Source organism: Zeus faber (assembly GCF_960531495.2).
Source record: "Zeus faber genome assembly, chromosome: 20".
NCBI lineage: Eukaryota > Metazoa > Chordata > Actinopteri > Zeiformes > Zeidae > Zeus > Zeus faber.
Genome location: NC_137207.1, coordinates 28,312,517 through 28,323,745, shown reverse-complemented (window position 1 = coordinate 28,323,745; position 11,229 = coordinate 28,312,517). Strand labels below are relative to the sequence as shown.

The 11,229-nt window shown below is 42.6% G+C and overlaps 1 protein-coding gene across 1 annotated transcript; it reads right to left on the bottom strand.

The window, feature by feature from the left end:
* Positions 1-1,960: 1,960 nt before the first annotated feature.
* LOC307245703 (paired box protein Pax-6-like) lies at positions 1,961-6,430 on the bottom strand (the record flags this gene model as incomplete). Its single annotated transcript, XM_080021351.1, has 6 exons — positions 1,961-2,023; positions 2,742-2,809; positions 2,952-3,108; positions 3,509-3,591; positions 5,124-5,300; positions 6,343-6,430. 6 exons carry the CDS (start codon positions 6,428-6,430, stop codon positions 1,961-1,963), a joined length of 636 nt encoding a protein of 211 aa, XP_079877477.1.
* Positions 6,431-11,229: the final 4,799 nt, after the last annotated feature.

Sequence of the window (11,229 nt, the reverse complement as noted above, 5' to 3'; positions counted from 1 at the left end):
CATTGCTCCATGGTCCAGTTGAGACGCTGACGTGTCCATTGTAGGTGCTTTCAGGGGTGGACAGGGGTCAGCGTGGACACTGTGAGCTCCCATACGCAGCAAGCTGCCATGCACTGTGTGTTCTACACCTTTCTATCACAGCAACATTCACTGTTTCAACACTTTGTGCTGCAGTAGCTCTTCTGTGGCATCGAACCAGACGGACTAGACTTCACTCCCCACCTGCATCAATGAGCCTTGGGCCCCGTGACCCTGTGGCCGGTTCAGCGGTCGTCCTTCCTTGGACACTTTTGGTAGTAACCACTGCACAGAGGGAACAGCCACAAGACCTGTGCTTGTGGAGATGCTCTGACCCAGTTGTCCAGCATCACAATGTGCTCAGATCCTGACTACGCCCATGTTTATACTTCAACAACTGACTCTTCACCTGCTGCCTCATATATATATATATATATATATATATATATATATATATATATATATATATATATATAATATATAACACTATATATAATAATAATAATAATATATAGCACTATATATATATAATAATAATATATAACAGGGGTCCTTACTGATGTGAGGTGGAGGAAACCCCATGTGAGCACGGGGAGAACATGCAAACTCCAAACAGAAAGGCTCCTATTTGGGAGATAACCCGCCGGAGCACCAACAGCGCCCCAGGCAGGAATCGAACCCAGGACCTTCTTCCTGTGAGGCAGCAGTGCAATGTTATTGATGTTATTGATCAGTGTTTGTTATTATGATGTTATTGATCAGTGTTTGTTACTATAATGTTATTGATCCGTGTATATTATTATTATTATTGTTACTATTACTTTTCCTTTAAGTTGTGCTCATTTTTGCTCCATCTGATGATGATGTCATTTTATCATTGATTGTCGTTCGCTTCAGCATGTATATGTGATTGATTGATTGATTGATTGATTGATTGATTGATTGGGGTCCATTGGCACTTTATCGTCATTGGCTGATATGTAGGATCATCTAAAGGTGTCGTAGCTTCGTGTCCAAATGGACTCAACATTGGTATCGGTATTCCTCTCCTATTTACAGTGTCATATAAATTGCAGTTAAGTTTCAATTTTAATAAATTATTGATAATAAAGAGATTGTTGACCAAGATACGTCACAGGACTCAAAGTCTCAAATCTCAGTTCTCTCACAGTTAAACAGAACCGGACAGTTTCAGTTTGGGGGCAGGCTAGTTGCTACACGCAGCCTTCACAGATATTTGTTGGTATTTTCTCAGCATTGATGGGTCAGTTTAAACCACGTATTTAAGGATCCTAATTCAGTTGCTTCTGTTTTGAACAATGAAACGGAAAAGGCACGAAGCATCATTCCACTCAAGCTGTTGAGGTTCAAATTACATTTTCCTGAATGCATTGGTGTTCATGATCATTTCCAGATCATTGGCTCTGGATCAGGAGATCTAAGTAAGTTTTCATTCTTCGAGCCTGGATCGATAGGATTCCTCTTAAAAATGCCGCCGCCTTTTGTGACCATGAACCAGGGAGGCAAAGCCGCTTCCACTCGGTTGAGACTCCAGATTTCCACGACGTCACTCTGCGTCGATTCCTCTTTTATTTGCTTTTGGATTTTGGACGTCGAGTCTTTCTGAGGTGCGACCTCATGCTGAGCAAATACCTCAAAATCCGAGCAGCCGATGCACATCGTTCCGATGGTCGTTACCAAATTCTGGGAAAATGGACTTTGGAGAGTCTTTGTGAGTCTTTAGAGAGGAAGAACCTACTCGGACACTTTCCCTCGGTCCCCAATGTGATTTCTGTTGTTGAAATGCATGCTGGGATACCTGGCTCCTCCTAGTCATCCAAGTAGACAGCGGTCAAACACGTCCTGAGAACCCGTCCCGGTGGTTTTCGGAGATGTTGGCTTCTCCATGGGAACATGGGCGGAGTCTCTGCTCCCGGCGGCTTCACTGGAGTCTGGACCAGTACTGAGCCAAGTTCTGGTTCATCTGGAGGTCAGAGCCTGGAACCTGGATGGCGACGGAAACACCAGGAGAGATAAGACCTGGAGGAGGGAGGGAGGGAGAGGCTTAGACAGACAGACAGACAGACAGACAGACAGACAGACAGACAGACACACAGACAGACACACAGACACACAGACACACAGACAGACGGGCTTACTGGTGTTGGAGGTGGGTGGAGGACTCTGTAGATGGACAGAGGAGAAGGAGTCGAAGCTTCGAGTGGTGGAGGGAGAGGGAGACAGCATGCAAGGGTAGGACAAAATGGACTGGAACAGTAGAGAGAGAGACATGTAGAGAGAGAGAAGGATAGACGGTTGGGAGAGATGGGCACAAATACTGGTCAGAACTCAGACATTTATACCCAACTAGTTTCTAGATATCTGCAGTAATATTACTCATGAATAGCTCCATCTTATACCACACACCGTCTGGGATTTGGGATTTTAATTCATATTTTGATGGAATTTGTTCTCAAAGTGTAACGACTGTTCTGTCGCAACCCTGAGTGTGAAAGTAGCAGAAGATGTTTCCCTGTTTTCCCTCCAGGCACTGATCAGTTGAACCTCTTAAGTTGGGGGCATTGATTAGTTTGATGCCACCTCTGACAGCTCCGCCCACTCCGCCTCCCTGGGAGATGGAAACCACGGCAACACCGGCGAGTGAGATGAAAGGCAGATACGTTCAAGCAGCTCCTGTGTGAAGTGAGGAGCCGACTTCTCACCTGGACGCCAGAGAACAGAGAAGTGTTGCCAGACAGGGAGGAGTCAGCTTGACTTAACATGGACCCTGCTGAGGGAGAGGGATGGAGGAGGGAGGGAGAGATGGTTGGATGAGGGAGGGAGGAAAGAAAGATGGAGGGAGGAGGGAGAGAGGGTTAGCACACAAAACTAGATGATTCCAGTGTCCGTGAGGTTGCTGGTTGGACTCCCACCTGAGCTGCTGCCTTGCCGCTGGTGGTAGACGCTGGCGTTGAAGGACGTGCTCAGTGTTGATTGGCTCTGCGGACAGGAAGTCCTGCCCGCTGACTTCCTCTGGTTGTGCAACTTTTCCTCCCTCCTCCACTTGGCTCTCCGGTTGGAGAACCACACCTGTCAATCAAACACAACCGGTGCCTTTTTCTGTGTGTTGATGAATTCATTTTAAAATCTATTTGTCAACACAATCTGTTTTATTTTATTTTATTACTTTAGAGCATGTTGTCACTGTTCTAGATACTTTATGAATAATTTTACTTACATCTTAAAATGCAATGAGAATATAATACCCTAACCCTAACCCTAACCATATGATAAATTAAACTTATTATGGCGACTCCCTCAATAGCAAAAGTAGTATTCAGTATTTAGTATTCTGCTGGCCGGGAAGGTGCATAACACCCAATCCAAAAAACATCCTAAAACTCAAAGCCCGAGAAACCCAGAAAACTCCATTTCCATGAAGCAAGTCCAACGGAGCCACTCCCTAAAAGGAGCGACTCGCCCAGCTCACCTGGATCCTGGCCTGTGGGAGGTCGATTTTGTTGGCCAGCCGCTGCCTCGCAAAGACGTCTGGGTAGTGAGTCCTTTCAAACTCTGTGGAGCAGAACATCCCGTCACTTCCACGACCCTTTAGCAAGGCATCTTCACAGTGAGCCGGACAGAGAGGGCGGGGCCCGGCGCCACCAGCGGCAGACTACGGATGTACTGCTCCAAGTGTCAACATCACGGTTGCTTACATAACAAAAATCAATCTTGTTTCCTGTTTTCAATCTGTGGAACGGAGCAGTAAATCACTCATGATGTCACTCATTTCAGAGTTTATGAAAATGTTCATTTTTCCATCATTCAATCATGAACATTTTGTTCATATTTTCTTTCATATTAGATTTTGTTACATTCTGCCGTCCTGTCTAACCATGCCTCTCACTTCAACTATTGGTAACAAGGTCACTCATCCATTATTATTACTTATCCATTACCCATTCCAGTTCACCGCTGAGGGCTCATGCCAAACGCCTGTTATTCCAGCTCCTGGACCAAACTTTGACCTTGTTAATTAAAAGCAGACGTCGGTTGTGAAAATGGTTTTAATTGGCGTCTTCTCGTGTCGCGGCGAAGCCTGGACATCCAGGTCAGCGACGCTCGTTAGCGTCAATGTAGTGGAACCTTTCGGCTCCGCTTCGCCAAATCCGGCCCGGGGGACCAGGGGCCCGGGGACCCAGATGGGACCCTGTCCTGACCATCCCGGCCGGGTCACCGCTCCCTAGGTCCCCGGTCCATCCCGGTGTCCCCTCCCCGCCGCACCGCCAGGGCCACATCTAGCCCAGATACCAAGAAAATAATTGTACATCATGGATGGTAAAGGAGAGGCAGCGTTTGAAGACTCATTTGAGAATTGGGGTCATTCGTGAGATGTGGGCGATACCAATTTCTGCATAAAATGCCACAAAGCCAAATCTATGTAGGATTTATCTATTTATATCAGTCTTTCAGAAATTGTGATTTTTGTACGTACTGATGATGTTTACACCTGCTCAAGGTCATGTTTATGTCATACGTGCTACTCGATCATAACATTATACTCTATAATGTTCACTGAAGCAGGGTAGCCTCACATGGACACTGATACGTGGATAAATGCCAAAAAAGAACAAGTTACTGTGACCTCAGCCAGGAAGTCAAGGTCAGGGTGAAGACACTGATGGCAGCTTTGTGACTTCCTGGCTGAGGGTGAGGACACTGATGGCAGTGCTGGCAATTGGAAAGCGCTCGTATCCAGGACCGGTGCACAAAGACACAGAACCTGGAACAAGATGGTGTGATGAGGCTTGCACCACCTTTCCTCCATCCAAAGCATACAAAGCATTCCTTCATCCCAACTGTTAAACACGGCGGGGATCCCTCATGGTTTGGCAGCCATCTTGTGGGAGTGGCCGGGTGCACCAACTGCTCTGCATGCTCGTAGGAGGTCACTGGACCGGGTGCTGTTCCCTGTTGCCGTACACACCGAGACAAGTTGAAGAGCAGTTTCCTGAACGCCAGGAAGCCCCCTCCTCCTCCTCCACCTCCTCACCTGACCGTCCCTGAACCTGGATGGAAAGTTGTGGAGTAAAGAGTGCACTGACCTCTCTCCAAAGCCTCGATCTGCTCCTGGCTGAAGCTGGTTCTGTTCCTCTGCAGTTTCCTCTTGAGCTGCAACCTCAGCTGAGAGTGCTCCCCTTCCTCCCTGGCCGCACACCCTCCTCTTCCTCCCCCCCTGGCCTCGCCGTCCACGCCCGTGTTCACAACACATCCTTCAGACTCTGGAGGAGGAACAGACGGACCTGCTTGACGTTCTGTCTGGACTGCGTGGTCCTCAACCGGGTCGCACTACAACCTCTAGAATACCCGGACGTGTTCTCACACCATCCAAAGTTGAGAGGGTGCACTGATTGGTAATTCCCTGTTTGACGACCATTAATTACAAAGAACAATCATTTCGATTTCCATGTTATTTGCATTCAATATTAAAGGTTTTAACCAGACATAAACACAGTTCAATGCCGGCCCTAGAGGATCCGACAAATATCTGGAACAAAGTCGCTGCTATCCCATAATAAGCAGCCTCACTGTCCTCAATTGCGTATGGTCAGTAAACAGCCAATAAGGATGTTAGAGAAGGAGGCTCGCTGGGCAAGCGGCCAACTCACTGTTCTGCTGCATGCTGGGAAGAGTGGAGCGACAGGTCGTGCTGTGTTCAAGTCAAGTGGGAAAACGTTGTGTCGTATAGATCACAGTCATCCTCAGGACCTTTAACAGCACCACATCCACCTCACTCCTCCATCAGCCATTTGCATGAGGTGGGCGGGCCTATCCTGTCAGACAGCCAATCAGGTTAGAGCGTGTAACTCCCACTTAAACAGCCGGTTCTGAAAGTCTCTGAATTGATCATCTAAAAAATAAAATCGTGAACATTTCAGGAGACTTAGTAGGCGTTGGATGTGAAATTATATATTTTATGTGTCAGACATCAGTGCCTGAACGCTCCAATCCAGTCCGAGTCCTGGTTATGAGAGGTTCGGCTCTTTTTTGAGAGTGTTCTTGACGACTGACTCCGTCAGAGAGTCTTTCAATATTCCCACTCTGGTTTGGTTTGGTTCAGTTGGTGTTATGCACGGTGAGCAAGGGATGACTCAGTGAATCCGGATCCAGACTCAGTGAATCCGGATCCAGACTCACTGAGTCCCGATTCAGACTCACTGAGTCCCGATTCAGAATTAGTGAGTCCAGATTCAGGCTGATCACTCGCTCTGGTATTTTGAATGACTCCTTGTGGTTCTGGTCCTGATGCTGGTCCTGGCTCACCTGTGCTGTGCTGGTTCTGGGGGGCGGCCAGGTCGTGGCACCAGCCGCTGGTTCTGCTCCAGTTGGAGCCGCTCTGCAGTTTGAGCATCGTTAGCTTCTCGTATATGGCGCCACTCTCTGCACCGGCATCAAGAAACTCCACGCAGGTCTTATCTTATTATCTTTGATCGCTCTCTCTCTTCCTCTCTTCTGGTTGTTCCACGTTGGGGCAAGCGAGGTGCTGGGGGGACAGGAGGAGCGATGGAGGGGGCCATGGCGTGAGTTCCCACATGGTCAGCATTGTGCTCCATTAGCCTCACGCTGACAGACTGCTACGTGCTATGTGCTTTTAGCTGATCCAAACACATGTCCCGGTAGAGACACTAAATGCTCTCCTGCATCAATTAGGGATCAGCTGTTTCCAATCAGAGAAGTGTGCACCTTGTCTCAGCAGCACTTATTGATTACCAGTGTCAAAGGTCACGTGCACACACACACACACACACACACACACACACACACACACACACACACAGACACACACACACACACACACACACAGGTTTGGATGTATGCACCCGTTCAAAAGAATCCCACTAGTTCTCCATGAAACTCCCACAGAACGTTGGCCTTAAAGTTTCACTCTGTAACTTCACAAACATTCTGCTACGAAAAAAAGAGTAAAAGATGGCAGGCCTACCGGGATGGAGGGATGGAAGGAATCCTCTGAATCCTCACACTTTTCTTCTTTTCTCTTTGCGCTCCCTCTCTCTTCTCTTCCCTTGTTCTCCAGCTTTGTTGACAACAGAGTAAAGGGATGAGAGGAGAGAGGGGGGGGGGTGGAGAGACAGGGGGGGGGGGGAGGTGGAGAGAGAGAGAGGGAGGGAGGGTGAGAGGGAGGGAGAGGGTGGAGAGAGGAGGGGCTGTGGCCACTTGTCCTCCGAGCGATCGAGACAGAAAGAGGGGGAGAGAGAGGGAGAGAGAGAGGGAGGGAGAGAGAGAGGGAGAGAGAGAGAGAGGGAGAGAGGGAGAGAGAGAGAGAGAGAGAGAGGGAGAGAGAGAGAGAGAGGGAGAGAGAGAGGGAGAGAGAGAGAGAGGGAGAGAGGGAGAGAAAGAGGGGGAGAGAGAGGGAGAGAGAGAGGGAGAGAGGTAGAGAGAGGGGGAGAGAGAGAGAGAGAGAGAGAGAGAGAGGGAGAGAGAGAGGGAGAGAGAGAGAGAAAGAGGGGGAGAGAGAGGGAGAGAGGTAGAGAGAGGGGGAGAGAGTGGGAGAGAGAGAGGGAGAGAGGTAGAGAGAGGGGGAGAGAGTGGGAGAGAGAGAGAGAGGGAGAGAGAGAGAGAGGGAGAGAGGTAGAGAGGGAGAGAGAGAGAGGGAGAGAGAGAGAGAGAGAGAGAGAGGGAGAGAGGTAGAGAGAGGGGGAGAGAGTGGGAGAGAGAGAGGGAGAGAGAGAGGGAGAGAGGTAGAGAGAGGGGGAGAGAGTGGGAGAGAGAGAGGGAGAGAGAGAGAGGGAGAGAGAGAGGGAGAAAGAGGGGGAGAGAGTGGGAGAGAGAGAGAGAGAGAGGGAGGGAGGTAGAGAGAGAGAGGGAGAGAGTGGGGGAGAGAGAGGGAGGGAGGGAGGGAGGGATGACACAGTGAGTCAACATCAGTGTCAGGTTTGAACTTAATGCCGGTGAGAGCAGAGGGGGATTGTGGGAGAGGACAAGAAACACTCTGATGATGGAGGGATGTAGAACCATAAAAATATGATGGAATTATTTTCATTGGTATAATGTTATACTGTTGTAATATTACATCTTATACTGTGGTTATTTTAACATGTTATAATGTTATACAGTGGTTATATTAACATGTAATGTTATACTGTCGTTATATTAACATGTTAAACTGTGGTTATATAAACATGTTATAATTTTATATTGTGGCTATATAAACATGTTATAATGGTATACTGCCGTTATATTAACATGTTAAACTGTGGTTGTATTAACATGTTATAATGTGGTTAGTTTAACATGTGATGTTATACTGTCATTATATTAACATAGTAAACTGTGGTTACATTAACTGTTTTACTGTTATACTGCCGTTATATTAACATGTTAAACTGTGGTTGTATTAACATGTTATAATGTGGTTAGTTTAACATGTGATGTTATACTGTCATTATATTAACATATTAAACTGTGGTTACATTAACTGTTTTACTGTTATACTGTAGTTATATTAACATTTTATACTGTTATATTATCATGGTATACTTCATTTACATTGACATGTTATACTGTAGTTACGTTAAGATTAGAGATAAGGTAAGATAAACATTTATTAGTCCCACAACGTGGAAATTTACATCGTTCCAGCAGCAAAACGGGGACAGCAGAAAATAGAGCATATCAAGTACACACTATAAACAATATAAAATATATAGAAACATGAAAGATAAAAAAATCACCATGAATAGGAACCAGAGTACTATGTGTATTGCACATATCTTGACACATTGCACATGAGGGATTGCACTTTTTTTTTCTTTTTTTAATTAAAAAAAAAAACATCAACATGTTATACCGTATTTGTATTAACATGTTATAACGTTATACTGTAGCTATATGACATTGTTGTAATGTTATACTGTCGTTATATTAACATCTTGTAATGTAATGCTGTCGTTATATTAACATATTATACTGTTGTTGTGTTAACATGTTATATTGTAGTTCTATTAACATGTTATAATGTTATAATGTTATACTGTAGTTATATTAACATGGTATAATATTATACTGTAGTTTTTTAACATGTTGTAATGTTATACTGTTGTTATATTAACATCTTATACTGTGGTTGTATTAACATGTTATACTGTAGTTATATTAACATGTTATAATGTTATACTGTAGTTGTATTAACATCTTATAATGTTATGCTGTAGTTATATTAACATATTATACTGTTGTTGTATTTACAAGTTATAATGTTATACTGTAGTAACATTAACATGTTAAAATGTTATACTGTTGTTATATTAACATCTTATACTGTTGTTGGATTAATATGTTATATTGTTATATTGTAGTTATATTACCATGTTATAGTGTTATTCTGTAGTTATATTACCATGGTATAATATTATACTGTAATTACATTAACACCTTATAATGTTATATTGTTGTTATACTATCATCTTATACTGTTGTTGTATTAATATGTTATAATGTTATATTGTAGTTATATTACCATGTTATAATGTTATACTGTAGTTATATTAACATCTTATAATGTTATACTGTTGTTATATTAAAATCTTATACTGTTGTTATATTACAATATAACATTAACATAGTAAATTGTTATATTGTAGTTATATCATGTTATGCTGTGGTTATATCAACATGTTATGCTGTAGTTATATCAACATGTTATGCTGTGGTTATATCAACATGTTATTCTGTGGTTATATCAACATGTTATGCTGTAGTTATATCAACATGTTATGCTGTAGTTATATCAACATGTTATGCTGTAGTTATATCAACATGTTATGCTGTGGTTATATCAACATGTTATACTGTCGTTATATCAACATGTTATACCGTAGTTATATCAACATTTTATGCTGTGGTTATATCAACATGTTATGCTGTGGTTATATCAACATTTTATGCTGTGGTTATATCAACATTTTATGCTGTGGTTATATCAACATGTTATGCTGTAGTTATATCAACATTTTATGCTGTGGTTATATCAACATTTTATGCTGTGGTTATATCAACATTTTATGCTGTGGTTATATCAACATGTTATGCTGTAGTTATATCAACATTTTATGCTGTAATTATATCAACATGTTATGCTGTGGTTATATCAACATTTTATGCTGTAATTATATCAACATGTTATGCTGTAGTTATATCAACATTTTATGCTGTGGTTATATCAACATGTTATGCTGTGGTTATATTAACATGTTATGCTGTAGTTATATCAACATGTTATGCTGTGGTTATATCAACATGTTATGCTGTGGTTATATCAACATGTTATGCTGTAGTTATATCAACATGTTATGCTGTAGTTATATCAACATTTTATGCTGTGGTTATATCAACATGTTATGCTGTGGTTATATCAACATGTTATGCTGTGGTTATATCAACATGTTATGCTGTAGTTATATCAACATTTTATGCTGTAATTATATCAACATGTTATGCTGTGGTTATATCAACATTTTATGCTGTAATTATATCAACATGTTATGCTGTGGTTATATCAACATGTTATGCTGTGGTTATATCAACATTTTATGCTGTGGTTATATCAACATGTTATGCTGTAGTTATATCAACATCTTATGCTGTAATTATATCAACATGTTATGCTGTGGTTATATCAACATGTTATGCTGTGGTTATATCAACATTTTATGCTGTGGTTATATCAAGATGTTATGCTGTAGTTATATCAACATTTTATGCTGTAATTATATCAACATGTTATGCTGTGGTTATATCAACATGTTATGCTGTGGTTATATCAACATTTTATGCTGTAATTATATCAACATGTTATGCTGTGGTTATATCAACATTTTATGCTGTAATTATATCAACATGTTATGCTGTAGTTATATCAACATTTTATGCTGTAATTATATCAACATGTTATGCTGTGGTTATATCAACATGTTATGCTGTGGTTATATCAACATGTTATGCTGTAATTATATCAACATGTTATGCTGTGGTTATATCAACATTTTATGCTGTAATTATATCAACATGTTATGCTGTGGTTATATCAACATGTTATGCTGTGGTTATATCAACATTTTATGCTGTGGTTATATCAACATGTTATGCTGTAGTTATATCAACATTTTATGCTGTAATTATATCAACATGTTA